The sequence below is a fragment of the Thamnophis elegans genome, chromosome 10 (genome assembly GCF_009769535.1).
Source record: "Thamnophis elegans isolate rThaEle1 chromosome 10, rThaEle1.pri, whole genome shotgun sequence".
In the NCBI taxonomy this organism is placed as follows: domain Eukaryota; kingdom Metazoa; phylum Chordata; class Lepidosauria; order Squamata; family Colubridae; genus Thamnophis; species Thamnophis elegans.
In genome coordinates, this window is record NC_045550.1 from 27,689,971 (window position 1) to 27,709,660 (window position 19,690).

Here is a 19,690-nt window from a genome sequence, read left to right on the forward strand (position 1 = left end):
ATAGATAAATGTACCAATCTCAAAGTCACAGTTTTCCTTTGCATTTGTGAATACCTAGCACTTAGCACTAGCTGTTTTTTTCTTGCAACTTTAAGTGGTTGAGTATTGGACAGTTGGTCTATTGCTTGTCGTATCTCACTTTCTAATGGACTCAGTTCCCAAACTCTTCCAACAAATGTTCCTGTCATTCTATAATCCCCTTTTTACAGAGTTTCAGTATAGCCTTTCCAATTTCTTTTAACCTCATTTGCTTCTGTCAGATCTTGTCCGTGATTACGTTTGAGTAATCCTACCTTAGCTGTAAATTTTCCTGCACGTTCTCTAATCTTCTTTTAAACTGTCTCATTTTTTTTACTTATTATTTTCTCTATTTTTTGCCATTATTGATTGAGCTATCTTTCCTTGTCCTTTCATACTTAACACTGAAAGTCAGTATTCAGTCACATTCATCTATATTTTTGCCCGAGGCTTTCATCTTTCATCTTTCCTAGCTATCATGATGGGTTGTTATGAAAGCTACTTGGATCTTTCTTCTTTGAAATTTTGGGAATATTTTTCTATTTCAGTTTTCATGAATTCTCATATCTTTCAATTGCTCCTTTGTACTCTATTGCATAATCTAAGCACACTGAGTCTATTGTTTACATTGATCTTATATTCTATGTTCTCTAAATCATCATTAACTGACAAAACTATTCTTTATAATTATTCAAATTTATCATCTATATTTGGTACCACTAATGTGTCAACTGTTCTGTTGTCTGTAATATAATTTCTTATATCCCTGTTGTGGTCACTATTTGATTCCAGTGTTGTCCACATTGATTTTAATGTGGAAAGTCTACAGTGATCTTGCTTAAAACAAGTGTTGGAAATAAAGAATTCTGTTTGCAAACCTCTGTTAATCTAGCACCTTCTATACTGTCTTTATCAAGCTAAATCTTCCCATGATTCCAAATTCTATTTTTTCAACTTTTGCATTCTGATCAACCATTGTTAATATTACATCCTTCTTGAATTTACAACAAAACATCTCTTGCAGTTTGCTACTCAATTTGTCACAGTATCTATGTTTTTGAACTAGATGTTGGAGAATGTTGTTAAGAATATTATCAATAATCAAAGAAACCAAACAATCTGGATTTCTCACTAGAGGTGTAAATAATCATGCTCAAATTATCAGCTCCCTTGAGAAATGGATACTGCTGGGAAAGGGGGAAACAAAGAGAAGACAATGACCTTCAGCAAAATGCAAGATGCTTGTAGCAAAGAGCACATAGATGGGGCATGCAAAAGACCAAGTTGGAGAAAGTCTGGCTTTGTATCCACATATGCCATCAAATCACTGTATACTAATTTCGCAACCAACAATCAAACAGTACATTTATTGGAAGATAATTTATTACATATTTTTCCTTTTAATATATTAGCTTTGTTTTATTTTTACACAGAAATCTGGTCTATGACTATAAATAAAGTTGACTGATACTTTAATTATGGTCAGAAACCTTGAATGCCTATAGAACAAATAGATCTTATCTTTTTTGGATTAATTTGTGTCTTTGTTTATTAAACAAATTTACATAGCCATCCAACTCACATATGGGTGACTCTGGGTGGTTTATACATTTAAAATCGCAACATAAAATCGTTAAACCATCTCCCTATAACAGCAGCAAATTATTCAAATTAACTACATGGTTGATTCCATCTCCATTCACATTTCCCAGGCCCATTAACAAAAACACATTTTTAGAGCTTTTTAAAAAAGCAACAGGATGGGGCCACCATACCTGAGGGAGGGGAATAATGTTCCATAGAGTGGAGATCACCACCAAGAAGGCACTTTTTTGTTGTCTATATGTGGATTATAGTGAAACAAAGTTATCTGGATTTTAAGTGTCATTGCTACTGTATTCCTTTATATGTTCTCATGTTCTGAATCATATACTTATTTGATTTAAAATCATCTCTTCTAGTCTACTTAAATTCACTGATACCTCCAAACATTCCCTTTGCTATTTTTTAAGTCCTTAATTCACACTTGTCACATGGAAAAAAATGTATCATTTTCCTCGGTTCATTTTTCTCACATTTTCCAAATGTATCTTTAAAATAAGGAAATCTTTCAATGCTGACATTGTCAGTGATCTGACATGCAGCTTTGGTCTGGTTACATCATTATCTGTAGAATACCTTATCGAAAATTGAGCACTCTTTCTCAGTAACTATCATAATGCTTTCCAAACTTTGGGGTGGGTGGGTTGGAGTTGATATCTGTTACCTAAAGTCACGTTTTAGTCCCAAAAGAAATAATATTCTTTCTTCTCAGCTTTTGGTAGATTGGCTTATTTACACTTGGTCTTAGCCACAAGACCAAGAAAGCAACTTATTTTCACCAGTGTTATTTATTTATTCTTTGGATCACAGCCAACATTTCCAATTCTTCATCCTCAGAAATATTAATTAATATAAATGTATATACAACCAAGAAGATTGGAAACTACTTGTTTATAATTGTAGAAGAGCAGGCAGAGCTGGGGACAGGGTTAAGTGCATCATTAGCTCAGAGTCATTGCATTTTCACAAGCAGTTCAAGTCCAATCCCTCCTGAATTCCGTTGACCCTTATCTTGCTGCCATTTTAGTGTTGAACTTTAGTTAACCAGATTCTGTATAGCGTTGTTCTCTTTTATGGTTTTTATTTTGCTAAAACAAATTTTAATAAAACTATTTTAAAATAAAAAAATACTGTCCTTATTGTCCACTTTAATCTTTTGACCTGGTGCTATAGGTGCAACTAGACCAATGTTATCTGCTGAATCAGAATGTGGCCGATGACAGTTTCAGCTAGTATTCGGTAGGATATGATCTGCGTTAGAAGAGTCCATTCATGAAACTTCTCAGCATTTCATATAATAAGAAATCATTTTTAATGTTGCCAAGTGTACCACCTATTATCTTTTTTGAAATGGACTTTCAGAAAAATGCAGCGACTAAAGCACTAGTCACTAAATATGCAGGAGTCAGTGACTTCTGGTAATGTTAAAAAGGTATAAGAGGCAGGCTGAATGCATTTTTTTTCATGACCTAAAGAAACCGGATATGGTTCAAAATCTATGCCAACCTGTGCTTTGTGTAAATATCCAAGAAAAATATAAATATAGGGAAATGTATGTGTTATTTTTACTGACAATAGTTAAAAGGCTTTGATTGTTAACTTTGTGCATAGCAAAATCAAGAAACCAAGATTTTAATGAGCACCTTCTCAGAGGAAGCACATTTATTTATTACCAATTGTTTATTTATGTATGTGGGTAAGTATGTAATATTGAAATAGAAAAGGTGGTTGATGAGAGAGTGGAGAAAAAAATGGAAATTGAATGTTTTAATTTCAAAAGATAAAAGAGACTTCTAGAAAATTTAACATTTATCAAGTATATTTGTGTATGTGTGGCGAATTATTACCTCCTTTGTTTATTTAGAGTATTTATAACATAATGTGAGACCTTAATGAACTGAGAATTCTTCTCATTTACAAAACAGTGTCATAAGGTGGAACAGTGGCAAACAGTTCCAAATATAACTTTTTTTTCAAGATATATATTCTTGGCAGGGTATTCTGTCAAAATAATCTTTACTGATCATCATTGCTCTATGGAATGTACCTAAAATATCTCCTTGATGAAGTAATACCTGTTAATATCTAATGTGTGTCAGGTCAGACTTTTTTTTTTGGCATAAAGTTATAAGGGTAATTATAGTTGGCATTTTAGTTATTTTCTTCATGGCAATTTGTCTTCTCACCATCTTCCATCTATTGGGAATTGGTTATTTCTTGTTTCTTCCTAGCCATCATGTATGATTTAATATGACATATGGCTCTATGATCTTGGAATATATAAACATACAAAAATATTAATTAGATTAACCCTTCCATTTTAAAGATAAGTTATTTGGGGAACAAAATCCCAGTTCTTTTCAGGTATAGTACTGGTCCGGTTGGATTAACTACAATAAGCTATCATTATAAGAGTTACAAAAGCACTTTTTATTTAAGTACGCATGCAGATTTTTTTAAAAATGAAAACAGAAAACTTGAAAATATCTTAATGCAGCTTTTGCTGGATTTGCAACAGCCATCAAAATATGGATGAGAAAAGAGTCTGCAAGAGAAAAGCTTTTACTAAATTTTGGATTCAGAACACTTGGCTGGAAGTGGATTTTGCCACAGCTTAGCAGAAGAATGGCATTTCAATCGCTAAGAATCATGGCAAGTCACTGGATCTTGCTCAGCACTGGAAATCTTTCCAAATGTAGAAACTTGGAACTAGACATTCAGTTGTTCACTTCATCCTCTGATAAAGAAGGCATCAATCAATACATGTTTTTTTAAGCAATGGCAGGAAAATACGTTATTGACAAGCCAGGAAACCAGACAAGGCATTTCCAGAAAGATTTGGAAATCATCCAAGGGATAGCATGAAGAGGCTGCTTGGCAGCCACATAACTATAAGATCTCTCGCAATAAAGTCAAATGAGCATTAACCTGAGCTTTTAAATCCCAGATGGCTTAGGGGAGACTCTCTGGAATTTACTTAGACCAGAAGGCCTCTGGCGTTTGGAGTTTCAGAGAAACTGCATTGAATTTCATACATTTCACGACCTGTGACTTGTGTCACAACCAACTCACCTCAATGTAAATGCAGCAGGGTTTCTATGCTACAATTTGAGAAGCTAGAAACCTGCTTTCTGCCTAATAAGAATCATTACACTTTCTTGGTATCCATATTTCAATAAACCATGGTTTATCTCATCTTATCACATCTAATTGGCTAGCTTTACCTGTAATGCTATACTATAAATCATAGTTTACAAAATAGCAGCCTTTGTGTTGCAATATGCTCACATTCTTTCTGATTGAACTTTTTTGGCATTGTGATGAATCACTAAGCTGAGTTTAATGTGTATTAAAACACTGTTAGGCTTAATCAGGATTTGCTGTAATTGTCTCGGTTCAATAATATGTAGCTGTAAGCCATGATCTGCAACCAATAATGTCTGAGTTCACATATTACACTAAGCCAAAAGCAAACAAATTGCATTATGTTCTAGTACAATATATGAAACTGAAAGAAGCACCTGGTCCAATGTTTCCATTTTCATTCTGCTCCTAATTACACATATTTGAGGCATGTGTGATTGTGAAACAGGACAGTGAGAAAGTTAGCAAGAAGTTATAAGTTCCAGGCAGTTTGCATGCAACCCAGCAGGCAAGTACGTAGCTGCTCCTAGGTGGGAAGGGCACAAAGCGGTGTGATAGGATGTGAGGGAGGCATGGGGAGAGTTGGAGAGGATATCTGAGGGTGCATGGGGAAGGCACGGAATGGATCCAAGGGTGCACGGGAGTGTGAGAGGATATGAGAGGTCTGGGAGGGTGTATGGAGTGCATGGAGGTTTGCAAGGTACAGGAGTATGTGAGCGGCCAATTCAGTGCAAGCACAGAAGAGACAAGGGTGTGTGAGAGAGAGAGTGGGACAGTCTTACCTCAGCAATTTGCAACCTTTCCTGCTGGCTTCCCCATTATTTTTCTGGGGAAGCCAGCAAGGAAGATCACAAATAATCATATGATCATAGAGCGCTGCAACAGGTTGGGTGAGCCAGCAACCAAGTTCCCATATCATGATTACATGATCCAGGGATATTGAGACAGTTGGAACTTTGGAGAACAGTTGCAACCATATTCACTCAGCCTTGTTGTAACTTCTAACAGTCACTGAACAAATGGTTGTAAATCAAGGTCTACCTGTATTAGTAGAATTTTATAATATATGCCTGATAGAAGTCAAAATAGTAAATGTGGGATATAAATTAAATAAATACATTTATAGATAACTAAATAAATTCTGTGTATATCACAATCTACAGAGCAATTGTTTACACTACAATATTTATTTGTGGAATTCATGGTGTCTGATTAACAATATAAGCAGCAGCACTAATCCTGGCCTAGACTTTTTGCAAAATTCTGAATATACCTCAGAGCAAGTTTCCCTGTGTTGATTTTTGTCCTGCAATAAGAAACATAGAAAGGAATTTCTTCTTGTAAGCAAGGAAATTATTGTGCATTGTGATTGATTATTTCTTCAAGTTTATCCTACTTTAGGCATAGTATCATTTAATAAAGAATGGTAACAGGAAATTAATCTAGCAAGAAAAAAAAATCAGACAGCCTACCAATTTAAATGGAGTCTCACACCTGATATATAAATATAGCAGTCTGCTAAAATATGTCCATTTTAAAAAGAATCTTTGTTTTAGTTCACTTTTTTTTCCCTTCTGGTGGATTATCTTAAATTCACTGTCATTATTTCAGATAAATGAAGTTATTTGGAGAATATAATGCCTTACAAATTCACTGTTACAAAACATGCAGAGAATGTTGGGAGTACAGTCCCATCATCTTCACACAGCATACTCAATTGTGAAAATGGAGGTTGTAATTGAAAAGAATCCACTGGCCTCTGGCGAGAGTCTTCCCTTTAATGACTATGGTGAGATGTACTAAAGTGGATGCAAAGAAATCCTGTCCCAAGAGAAAAAGATATGAAAGAATTAAAAGAAAGCATCAATTTAACCTGTCAATCAAACCCAACCTGTCAAACTAGATAAAGGGAGGAGGTCATCAAAATCAGGATTGAAAGATTTTTCCCTTTCTCTCAGGTAGGCAATTCTCATTTTTCCTTTCCTGTTCCTTTTCTCTCGTAGGGAGGAGTAGAGAATTTCTTTCCTGATTGGCACAAAACCAGATAAGCAACTCCAATTCCAAATTTCCTGGAATTTGAATAAAAGAACAAATGCAGAAATCTAGAGAACAATAGAGCAATAAACTGTTTTGTTTTATTATGTATTTGATTTATTCTGGTCTTATGTGTGTGTGTGTATACATACATACATACATACATACACACACACACACACACACACACACAAACAAACACATATACATATATACATACATCCCTAGCTGAGAGAAAATGTTTTGAATTATTTCATTAATACTTTTCTTCGTTTTTCTTCCTCTCTTTATCCCACTTTCATAATCTCCTACCTTCGATTTACATCTCAATATACTTTAATTTCATTAATGAATCAGCCCATTAATTCTAAAGGACTTTAATTTCAAACTCTATTCTTTCATTAAGCTACTTCAAAAGGTGGGTTAGTCACATTATTCTTTATGAATAACCTCATAGAGAAAGGGCATTTTTCTGGAGTGAAATTGATAGTGATATGGAAGTTAACAGTGGAAATTTAGCAGTTGGAGGCTTCAGTGCTGTGCGCATAGGAGCCAAGGGCCTTGTCAATCCCATTTTTGTGTGTGTTTGTGTAAGTATATCCATGCAAGTTATATCAAGTAGGAAACCTGCCTCACCTTGCCTCAACATTATACATGCAAATGCTTTTTTCTGAAAGTAAGTTAGAGCTGAAGAAGTTTGTTGTATGAAAAGTTAAATGTCTTCAAAGAGAAATGAGAAGGTCCAGTTGTCTTCTTAAGGGAGCATCTTTGGGACAGCCGTGACCTGGATGACTGAGAATATCCACAGACACTTTCTTTTGAAAGAATGCAGGCATTACTGTGCTCAATCTGCTCACTAATTAGTAAAAGTAGACATGATATTAATTACCTTAAGACTATTGTATTTACAAGTAGCCCCTGGGTTGCTACAGCAGTTGGGACCAGGAATTCCAATTCTAAGCAACATGGTCATAAACATCATGTGAGCCCATCATTTAGCAATGGCAATTCCGGCAGTCCCACTTGCCATAACTAAATAAGACCTCAGCAGGTTTTTAAGCAAGGACCTCACATGCTCCAGCTGCTGACTTCCTGCTAGCTTCTCTGTTCACTTCACTTGTTGGAAGTTGGCAGGGAACATCATAAATTGCAATCAGGTGACCACAGCTCACTGAAACATAACTGCAAGCACCAAATCACAATTACATGGCCGCAGGGATGTTGGAACAGCCAGAACTCCAGGGCCCATTGTAAGTCCCATTCACTCAGTGTCATTGTAACTTTGAATGCTCGTGATCATAAGTCAAGCTTCACCTATATTTTGATGGTTTCTTGTTATGTGAATAGTAGACTTAATAACCCTGAGCACCTTCAGGATTATGGAAGATAGGGAGAGGAGTTTAAATTTTCTCTTCCATCCGTCCACATAAAAAAGTAGTAGTTGAAACTGCCACTTGCACTTCAAGGAATTCTCCTATTGATGGTTTCAATGGAGGTGTTTCCAATAAATAAAAATAGTGCCATAATTTCTTGCTGAAAATGGCTCTGAGTGGCTCTTACTATTCTAAAACATTTTTTTCTTCTGTACATTTTTAGCACAACTTGCTAAATATTTAATGTTAGATACACCCAAGTGTCTGTACAAATAAAACTGGTAGGCAAACATTACATCATCTAAACCATAGATCCTTGCCAATCAGATCTGATTGAATCCCATGGTTAGAAATGAATTGATGATGGATTTAAGAAACAAGATTTAACACAATATAGAAAACAGAAACAAAGTAATTAAATTAAATTCTAATATATAGAATTTCAGTATTTGTATCAATGTCAATAACAATGGCAGAATATTTGGATTTTGCATTATTATTGTGCATCCCAGACTTGGCACACTTCAGGATATATTAGATCTAGTATAGCATAGAATATTTTAATATTTTAAGTATTTTTTTACATTGGCTTCTGAGAAGAGAGATTGAAAAACAAGTTTGAGGTTGAGAATTCCTCTGGTTTGAAAAAAATATCCACTTGTCAGAACTTTTAAGTGATCAGAATCAATGTTTGTCTCTCTTCCTCAATGAAACATTTCACATCATTTATAATCTTTATGTATTCCACTGATATTTTTATCCCTCCCTGTTTGGTGTTTCATAGCATTGATAATTTAAATCATAGCAGTATCCTGCTTGGGAAAAATGAATCATTGTTATTTTTAATTTCATATATTTATTAGTCAAACTGCTCATATAGATTAATTAAATCAAATAAGTTTAGTTTTTAAAACTGGTTATCCTGGATGTAAACATAATTTGATCTCATATGACAAAGTGGACTATGAAATCTCCATAATGAAAAGTTTGTGATAATGCAATACAACTTGACAGTTTTATATATTATTAATTTTTGCTGAAGTTTAAATGTCATTATCATACACTAACAGAAGGAAATTATATACATTGTATGTATTCATAAAATAGTATGAAATTCAAGTTTAAGAATCACAAGTATAAAAACAGCAAGGGGAAAAAATGTGATCAGCAGATCTGTAGCATCCTGTTAACTATAATTCCTGATCATTGCAAAAAATAGGAGAGAAATAGAAGTGGGGGGAAACTATTTAGAAAAGTAGGGAGAAAACAACAAAATGTTACTTTTTATTTTTGGATTGGGCAAATTCTCTCTAATTTTTCCCTCCTACTCCATGCCATTTATCTGTAAAAATGCAAGGAAAGAATACAAGTTAATAAAACTTTTCAGAAATCCTAAAAGTTTGATATCCTTCTCAACAAAATATTTACTTTCCAAACCTGTGTAGATCTAGGCCCTGATGTGTTATCATTTCATAACATCATTGGTATTGGGTCAATATCTACACAAATAGTATGATAATATTTCTGTCCAATTACATAGTTCCCCTATTTTGTTTTGTTTTGCTTTGTTTCCTTCAAAGTAATTATGCACAGAGTAGTAATTGTGACTTATATAGGAGTTAGTCGTTTGTTTGATCTTCTTAGAGGTTTATAAAGGTAGGCTTTTTAAACAAAATCCTGGTTGTTATTCTCCTTAAGTATAAATAAGAAATCAAGTTTATGTGTGGATCCATTGGAGCATGAATATGGAATACCCTTGGGTAAGCAGCTGTGAGAGCTTTCATTATGAGCTCCTGAACATAATCATTTAAAGTTACATCACCATTATTGCATGTCACAGAAAGGAAACCTATTAGAGCAGGCAGAGAGCAAAGAAAGTTGGAAAATTTCAGTCAATGATACAAGACAAACAATGCAGCGATATATAATGATGCCAGACATAAAACATTGGATTCAGGCCATTAGCTCAAAATGCAGCAGCCAGATGACTGGCACACCAATCCTGGCAATACAGGATAACACAGACTTTGGGTTCCCTGCAGTAATTACCAATAGGCTTCTGAGCTCACTTCAAATAGGATGCGATTAAAAATCTGTAAGGTGAAACATTTCACCCCCGTATCGGGTCCTGCCTTGCCAAATTGAGTTTACCCATCCAGTTCAAATATCTTGAGGGAATTTGCAATTCGAATTCCATGGAAAATCAGTTAGATGGAAGGTCTCCTCTGCAGGGATTCCCATTCTCTGGAACATCCTTTCCCCGGGGATATGTGTAATACTAAATAAATGTACCAAATATCACATTTTTCTTTGTTTATTGGTCTTTATGAGGTTTCTCTAGGATTTCAAGTTGTTTTTTTACCTTTTATGACTCCAAAGAATTTTCAATATTCTCCTTAAAAGCCACATTTCAAAGGTTGTTCTCACCCTGGAAGGATACCATCCATGTTTGATGTCATAAAAGAGAAGTGACTAAACATAGCATTTGATCATTCTTAATTTAAATACATTCCCCTTGAGGTCACAATATTATTTAGTTCTTTAAATGTTTTGATGCAATTTATGTTGATAATTCATCAGTTTTTTTCCATTTGCCTGATTAAGTAGATTAATTAGATAAAGTTTTGGCCTTTTTAAGGAACATGTTACACTGATATATGTTTTTTTATTTGGGGAGGGTCTTTCTTCCCCAACATTATTATTACCTTGGGGTTTGTTATACTTGCATTGAGTTATCCCATAACCGTTGGGATATTCATAGTCTTTACTAAAGAAATGGCTTCTTGTACTGTGCCATAAAAATCTTCTAGTTCTCAGTCTAAGTTATCTCCTAAGGTACATAAATCTGTATTTTTATTATACTGAATGATTTGGCTGCAATTCTGATCATGATTATTCTGTCATTTATTGGCTAGAAGCCCACTGTTGCTTATCCTGTGTTCCTTGTCATGACAAGTGATTTTTGATGAGAAGTACCACCACAATAGAGTATTGTATGTTTCTCCCTCTGTATCTTTCTATTTCCTGTCTTTCTTTCTTATTGCCATGTACATTTAATTGTATAATAATATGAAATGTCAGTTGATTCTTAATGCCAAAAGAACTGTTGAATGATCACAGATCAGTTGAGTTATATTGAATTATACTGACACTCCTTGAAACTAGTACTACGGAGCCTAGTGGAAAAGAAATGTATATGATTCAGATAATGTAAACCTTAAAAATTAATAAGAAACAAGTAATATTATTAACTGCCACTGGATAAGTTACCCTGTGATAAGATGGGCTGCCAATAAATTTAATAAATAAATACATAAATAATAAAATAAAAATAAAAATAGTTATGTGTACAATCTGTAATTCTTACATGCATTTTTTCTCTCTTACAGGAAATTTTATTACATCACTCTGCTAAGGGATCCTGTGTCCCGTTATCTCAGTGAATGGAGGCATGTCCAACGAGGAGCTACCTGGAAAACATCCTTGCATATGTGTGATGGCCGGACACCAACCCCTGAAGAACTGCCATCATGCTATGAAGGCACAGACTGGTCAGGCTGTACTCTTCAGGAGTTCATGGATTGCCCATATAACTTAGCTAACAATCGCCAAGTGAGGATGTTGGCTGACCTAAGCTTGGTAGGCTGCTACAATATGTCCTTCATACCAGAAAACAAACGAGCACAGATACTGCTGGAAAGTGCCAAGAAAAATCTCAGAGACATGGCCTTTTTTGGCTTAACAGAATTCCAGAGAAAAACACAGTATTTGTTTGAGAGAACTTTCAATCTAAAATTTATCAGGCCATTCATGCAGTATAATAGCACAAGAGCAGGTGGAGTGGAGGTGGACACCAAGACCATACGGAGAATTGAAGAACTTAATGACTTGGACATGCAGCTGTACGACTATGCAAAAGACCTCTTCCAACAGCGCTATCAGTACAAAAGGCAGCTGGAGAGGATGGAGCAGAGAATAAAGAATCGGGAAGAAAGGCTTCTTCACCGATCAAATGAAGCACTTCCCAGGGAAGAGACAGAAGAACAAGGACGGTTGCCTACCGAGGACTACATGAGCCATATTATAGAGAAGTGGTAGCATTGAAAGAATTTTATACAAAAAAAAAACCAAGATATTAGTGTTTCCATTACAAAAGAACATGGAATTAAAAAAAAAAACTTATTTAAAACAATCTGTAAAACAGAAAGTAGAATGCTTCTTTAAACAAAGGGTCTTTTTACTGTTTCTTACCAGACCAATGGGGTTCTTAATAAAACAAAATAAAAATAATAAAAAAGTGAGCTCAGAGTTTAAAATGCACAAGTGTAGTCCCCTAGATCTGAGGCCAAATATCACCACATATTTCATCTCCTAGCTGCAGATCTAGACATCATAGAGAAAGCTTTTGTACCACTCTTCTCCATCGGCAATGGCAAATGAGCTTCAAAGAATCAGTGTTTTCCTCCCTTGTCTATATGAGATGTTCAGTGGTGAACGTCACCATCATAATGGCAGTGAACCTGCCACACAGTGACGTGGTCCCAGATCCAGCCTGCTTGACTTCAGATTGAAATCATGGCTAAAACAAAGGCAGAATATATAACCAACAGCAGTCAAACTAAAAGGAAATTTAAAAAATAGAGAATAAGAAACATTCAGCAAACAAATTACAGCCTGGACTACGAATTGGGGACTGAAGTTTGGATTACATGGCACTGGTGTTTTGCATGCATACATTCACACTCATACACTCTACACTATCAAAACAACTGGTGAATCTGTGCATACATTTTCTCAGCCTTTGTTAAAGAGAGAATTAAATCCCTTGTAAAACTAACTGTAAGTGATCTCATCACAAAGTGGTTTAAAAAAATCATTTCCTAGAGAAAGACTGACTGTGTATCACTCTAATAAATTTAAAGAATATGATGAACTGAGGCCAACATATTCCATGCAAATTCTAAATTCTCATTTGGTGGTGGTTCTGCTCATGATGGAAAATATTCTTCCCCTCTGTTTGGATGTTGATTTAATACGGCACAGTTATTATTCAAAGTGATTGTTCATTATTTGGCATTACATATTGTCCATTGCTGTATAGTGACTGCTATACAATAAACATTAGATCATTATAAGCCCTAGGTCAATTGAGGCTAACTTAAAATTTAATGAAGTAATTCGTCTCCACTGATTGATGTCGGGAGATTTAGATGCAACTAATTTTCACTGGATAATATCTACTATTTATGGGAGTGCTGATGTTGAATTTAAGACTCTGCGTTGCATCAACACATGGCAGCATTTGGCTGATCGTGTCTGAGCTGAAAACCTAAGCAGTCTCAGGACTTAGGAGTGTGATAATATTAAAGGATACTAAGGCTTTAGACTAGATGAGAAAATTGGGGGGGTGGGAAATAATCCCATAAAGGTGGCACTTCCACAGTATTACCAAAAACAAATCTTGCATGGATGTGTCCATGAAGTTATTTGCTTACTTGAAGGAAACTTTACTTGTCTGGCTTGCTTTCTTATTTTTGAGCAAACGAGAACTTGTAAGGCTAGAAGCGCTCAGTTGTTCTCACTTCAAGCTCTGATTTTATAAGCCTTTATATAAACATTTTTTTAAATCACAATGCCATACATTTTTTTCTTTTTGAAAGCATCCAGTTATCATTTACTGTCTCTCCAAAAACCTATGTCTTTTATTTTCAAAACACTTTTATAAGTTTTTAAATAGTTTTATAAAATGAGAGTCTGAAGGAAACCAAATTGTGTTTGTCATTATGACTTATTGTTTCTGTTCTCTTGGATACTGAGTTAACTTGTAGATAGTATTTGAATATGAAGGTTGACAGCTGATTCTCAAAGATTGGGCGCACTCTGCATCATAGAGAAAAGCTAGTACATGGTTTTCAGCACAAGAAAGTATCGAACTTTCTTTTGGTTCTGTATCTCAATATAGGTAGTGCTTGACATAGAGCTATTCATTTAGCAGCCATTCGAAGTTACAAAACAGTGACTTAACAACTAGTCCTTGCATCTGCAACATTTGCAGTGTTCTCCATAGTCCCATGATCCAAATTCATGCACTTAGCTAGTGGCATATATTTACGAAAGTTAAAATACAAATGCAAAAAGTTGCAATGTTCCAAAATCATATGATCACCATTTGCAACCTTCCAAGCTGGCTTCCAACAAGCAAAGTCAATGTGGGAAATTAAATTCATTTAATAATGCAATATGATTCAGTTAATAATTCAATGGTTCACTTAACAACCATAACAAAAGGTAAAATTGGGTGTGATTTACTTAACAACCACCTTGCGAAGCAACAGAAATTCTGTTCCCAATTGTGGTCATGAATCAAGGACTTCCTGTATTCTTTCCCACAGTTCTCAATGTAAGCTTCATGTCCTAAGATTTGGTCTTCTTCCTAAGGAGGTTGCCTAATTAAGCAACCTATTATATATGCTCAGCTTGCTGCTTCTATGTTTCATCCACAGGACAGTGAGTGATATTTAGAGTGATAACAGAAGGAAAACGTGATTTAAACATAACCTTATCCATCTATTTCAGTATTTAACACAAATACCAAGGGACCTGTAATGATCTACATCCTGAAAGACATGCTAGTTCTTAAATACAAATATTTGGCAGCTCAAGTCAGTCGAAAGGTTTTCTGCTGTATTTGAAAATGCCCTTCATATTCACAGTTCATCAAAACTAAGCATTTGAATATAACTGGGATGGGGAGGGAGACTTTATATCTCTAAATCTTAAATTTAGGGATTAACAACAGTCTGCTAATTCTCTGGAAAACTCTGGACTTTTGCAACAAATAAAAAAACTTTTTAAAATTATCTGCTTGCAAAAACATCTGCCGCAAAAACATTGGACATGCAGAAAATGGAGCTTTACCCAGAGTGTTTGTACTGGGTTCATCACTGTGGTCTCACAAAAATGTGCTGCAGCAACTAATCAATATGCATAGTGTGAACAGCAGAGAGTCTGTTCTATTAGGCTTTGTATGACAAACAGCAAGTTTCTAGGGCTTCTTCATCATGTGGATAAAGATAAAGGGAAACTAGGTTTTTTGTGTGTTTAAATTTAATTTCCACAACAACCTGGATTAAAAAAAACCTTAATGGATCTGCTTGTGAAAATAAGCTTCCTCCAATATTTTTGTTTGATGTTTTTATAAGTAAAAGTTAAGAAAATAAAAACTACTGAATATTATTGTCAGCTTCAGCGCCAAAGTGAGTGAATGTGTGGTCATTTTATGCTTAGATCACAATATAGTTTCTTGCAGCAGAGAGAAATAACAATTTCATGGCCTGTCACAATAGTTCAGTTGTCTTCCCAACTTTTGCTAAGATACAGTATTATACTATTACAAAGACATTTAAGTCATTGAAAATAATTTGGACTAATCCATCTAAGTTGGACAAAAAGGACTGAAACTGCAAAGGCAAATAAGCTATGATTGGGTATGAGAAATAAAGGAAAACAGTCCAGGATTTTAAAATTGTTATAAGGACAATTATAAGGATATAGAAAAAAAGTGGGACTCTAAAAACTCTAAAACGCTAAATGTGACTGTTTAGAATGGATGTTTGGATGTTTATTAACATTTGTAGGCCGCCCTTTTCCCTGAGGGGACTCAGGGCGGCTCACATAAAATCAGGAAGGGGGAATACAAACAATGACATAGACACATATAATAAAAGTAATAAGCAACATACATTCATTAATATCATGGGAAGAAATTTTATATATTCTTTGATGTGTGACCAGATAGTTCAAGAGCAGATCAATGATACTGTAAAGAAAAAAAACATGCTTAGCTTAAAATCCTTTGTCTACAATATAACAGGGCACTTTTTGGGTAGTTCCTGTTGTGTCTTTTCAACCTCCATATCATCTTCTGAGATTTCCTTAACTCTGACAGGAGCAGTTTATAATGTCAGCAGTGCTGGTGCTGGGGAAGTCTAGAAAACATCTCCTCTAGCTATTTAAAATCAGCATGCTTACTTAGTCAGAACAATCCCTACAGAAGAAATGTTATAAACATTTCCAACAGCAGACATCCTTCCCACCGCACTCCCTAGTGTTCCAGGACATTGGTTCCAGACTTTTAGCAAAAGAGAATTTTGCAGTACCAGCCAGCGCATAATAGCTCAATCTTCACTGAAATTACTTAAGAAATTGTTTTCTGCAGAAGCCGCCTGAAATGAGAACTGAATGGGGATTTGTGAAATAGTTCTGAGGCCATAAGCCAGCTAAGTATTTTTCATATAACACAATGTATTAGATTTCTTGTCAGTTTTTTATAACTGGAAGATCCTTTCCAGAAACAGATGTAATTAACAAAGCTTTCCAACTTGGAGTACACTGGGATTAGATTGAGGGCAGCTTTCCCTAGTGAAATTTCTTAACAGAGAAGGGTAATTACAAAAGAGGAATTAACCAGTTGAATGACTAGTGCTCCCTCTGTTGTTTTGGGACTCTATTGTGGTATCTGCACTCAGTCTTGTGTTCTTATAGGAAATCAGCTCCTAGCCCTGACAATGAAAACAAGCAATTTCAAGCAATTTCCTTTATGTGTACCAGTTGCTGGGTAACAATAGGAGTTGACTTTTCTGGAATTATCTAGTTCAGAGCCGACTTGGGAATTCTGGAAATTGAAGTTCATACATCTTAAAGTTGTTGAGGTTGAGAAACACTGAGCTAGCTGACTTTTAGGAGAAACGGGATGCTTGACCAGATAGACTTCTCTGGCTTGATCAGGTAGGAAGGTTTTTCTTCAACTGCAGTATGCATATGGGTTGGCATAGTATTTTGCAGAATAATTATTAGGAAAATTTAACAAAAGGAAAATCTAGTGGTTCTCCATTTTTGGCATGGGAAATTATTAACTCATTGTACTTGTGCAAGATTTCTCTCATCATCTTATTAAATACACTGAAATGCTACATTCTAAGAGTTTGGATGTGTCTAATCTTGTAGCCATTTTTTTAAAATCTACAGAGAATTGTCTTGGAAATTATAGCAGTAGTGGGGAAAGAATAGCTTCAGCCAAGCCAACCCTCACTTGGTATACCTTGAATATGTTCTGGCTAAAAATCCTTTGCTGGCTGGAAATTCTGTAGCTGCAGTGTAATTGCATCTAGAGAATAAGGTTGAGGATGACTGACAAGAATAAAGCATGTACATAATGATTTTAAAAGATTATGCAGAAAGATACTGCATCTTTTTTTAAAAGATGTTACATTATTTGAATGGGAATGTGGAATAGCAGAGACATGGCAGAACAAATATACATTGCATATATGTGATCTAACTAGCAAAGTATGTGGAAGAGAAAGACCAACATTAACTAGGATCAATATAAGCTAGGCAAGGGAAGCCATGGTTCAAGGGAAGCCAAGGTAGAGTATATGCCAATGCCAAGTTTATCCCCAAGTGTTTCTAGTTTAATACTAAAAAAGACCAAATAGTAATTTTAAAAATGTTGCTTAAAAGCTGAAAAAGACTGCCAGCCTGATAAATTCCTACATTTCCTGTCTAGTGTACAAACACATACCATCATGATCTCTGCTTGAAGACACATTTGTTTTCTGAATGCAATATTATTTGACTTTTCTTTAAATGTACTAGCAATTTCTTGTAATGAAATCCCATTAGGCTTCCAATTGTGCAAGTGGGAAGAAAGTTGCTTGGAACTACTACACTAAATGCAAAGGACTGCCAAACATCCATGCTATTACATGAGGCTGAATTTATATTGCTTTTCTTTTTCAATTAGAAAGATCAGACTTTTAAGATGAGAAACAAAGGGGCATCAGAAGGCCACTGCAAAGTCTTCTTTATGAGTTCAGGCTCTCTTCCAGTTCATGTTTGACACATGCAATTCACATTCACACAGATTTCTCCAATCTATTCTGATCCTTCACCTGAAAAAACATAGATATGATTAGCAATATATTGTGCTAGTCTAGTTTTGAATGGAAAGGGTAGGTTTGAATGTCCATTTTAGTTCTAAAGCATCTAAATTAGGTGAATTTTACATTTATAGATGATTCATAAATTAAAGATTGTTTTGACAGGCTTATGTTGCTAACTTGAATACTACAGTCCTCTAGTGTCTTCAAATCCATTTGAGCCATGCAGTTCTTTATAACTACCAAGATGGTAACAGAAGATGCAACATTTCCCATGATTGGGCATAGAATATCATTAGAACCATTGTACTTTTTGTTGTTACTTACATTCCATTAATATGGACAGGTTTAAAAATTATATATATTAAAGTAAAGAGGAGTTGGCCAACCAAATGATTATCTCCAAGAGTGGGCTGAATGCATTCATAGGCTGATCGATTGAGGTTTTCCTCTCAGTGAGGTTTTATGTTAATATCTTTGATTTCTAATAAATCCTGAAGCGCATCATGGGGAAGAGCTCCAGCGTGTGATTCTCTACCCCATTCCGTCCTATAGTTCCTACTTTTTCTCCTCTGCCTTTTTCTCAGGTGCTCCTTCCTACATGTTGAATTTGATGCTGAACAATGAAAAACAATTGTTGAACTTATTTTCAAATGATGATTTGTTTTGTTCATGCTGGAATATGTTTTAATTTATTTGTGTTGCTAGTTTGAACTGATTTTCAATTGCATTTTACAAACTCATTTTAGTTTCAATATCTGCGCCAATGCCTCTGCAAATTTTGGTGAGTGCTAGTGTTTCTAACAGCACAACTGCAGTTGAGTGAGATATCATGTTAATGTTACTTGCTTTATGCAAACTGCTTTTAATTTCACAAAGCTGTCTAAGCTGCATTATGAAGCCGATGAATAAGCTATTCCCAAGGATCTGTTTCCTCTCCTTTCTTTGGGTAACTTTATCTAATAAACTGGTACTTTGATCTTTCTAAACTCCATTTTTCTCTCCTATTTAAGATCTCAAACAGGCTCTTCTTATTAACACTGAGAGAATCTACCTTCAGACCATTATTTTCCAATGGACCGACTCTGTAAAATCTGCATGTTTGCTGCAGAAACTAACAGCAATGTTAAGACTGAATCAAATAACTTCTAAAGCTTTATATATTTATTTATAGCTTCTTTTTTTAAAAAAAATGTTACAAAGAGAAAAGATTGTGTTCCTTTTACTCATCTCAGTAACTACTACAAAAACAGACAAAACAAAATAAAAGAATAGTCACTTAATTGTTTCTGTCTAGATCAAGACTGGACCTTAGCAAGTTAAATAAAGCATACAGAAAGATTTTTGGCCTGTTGTTATATTTTGAGATATGTGCATTCTCCATTGCTGTGTATGCTGTCTATGTGCCATATCATTGATATTCTAATTCCCTTTGATCTGTTCCATGGGAAGAAAATAGTTTTGGTTTGTGGGGGAAAGGGAAATAAACCTGTTATAAATGTTCCTTGCAAGGGGGAAATCAGAAGTAAACAGTGTCTACTTTAATTTGCAGATTATAAATCATTATTAATCATTAGA

At 34.9% G+C, this 19,690-nt stretch overlaps 1 protein-coding gene across 1 annotated transcript in view; it reads left to right on the forward strand.

The window, feature by feature from the left end:
- HS6ST1 (heparan sulfate 6-O-sulfotransferase 1) overlaps positions 1 to 19,453 on the forward strand; it is a 200,942-nt gene extending 181,489 nt beyond the window's left edge. Inside the window, exon 2 of the mRNA XM_032225017.1 lies at positions 11,561 to 19,453. Within this exon, the coding sequence (XP_032080908.1) occupies positions 11,561 to 12,269 (709 nt within the window). The 3' untranslated portion in view covers positions 12,270 to 19,453. The remainder of the gene's footprint in view (positions 1 to 11,560) is intronic.
- The last annotated feature ends 237 nt before the right edge of the window (positions 19,454 to 19,690 follow it).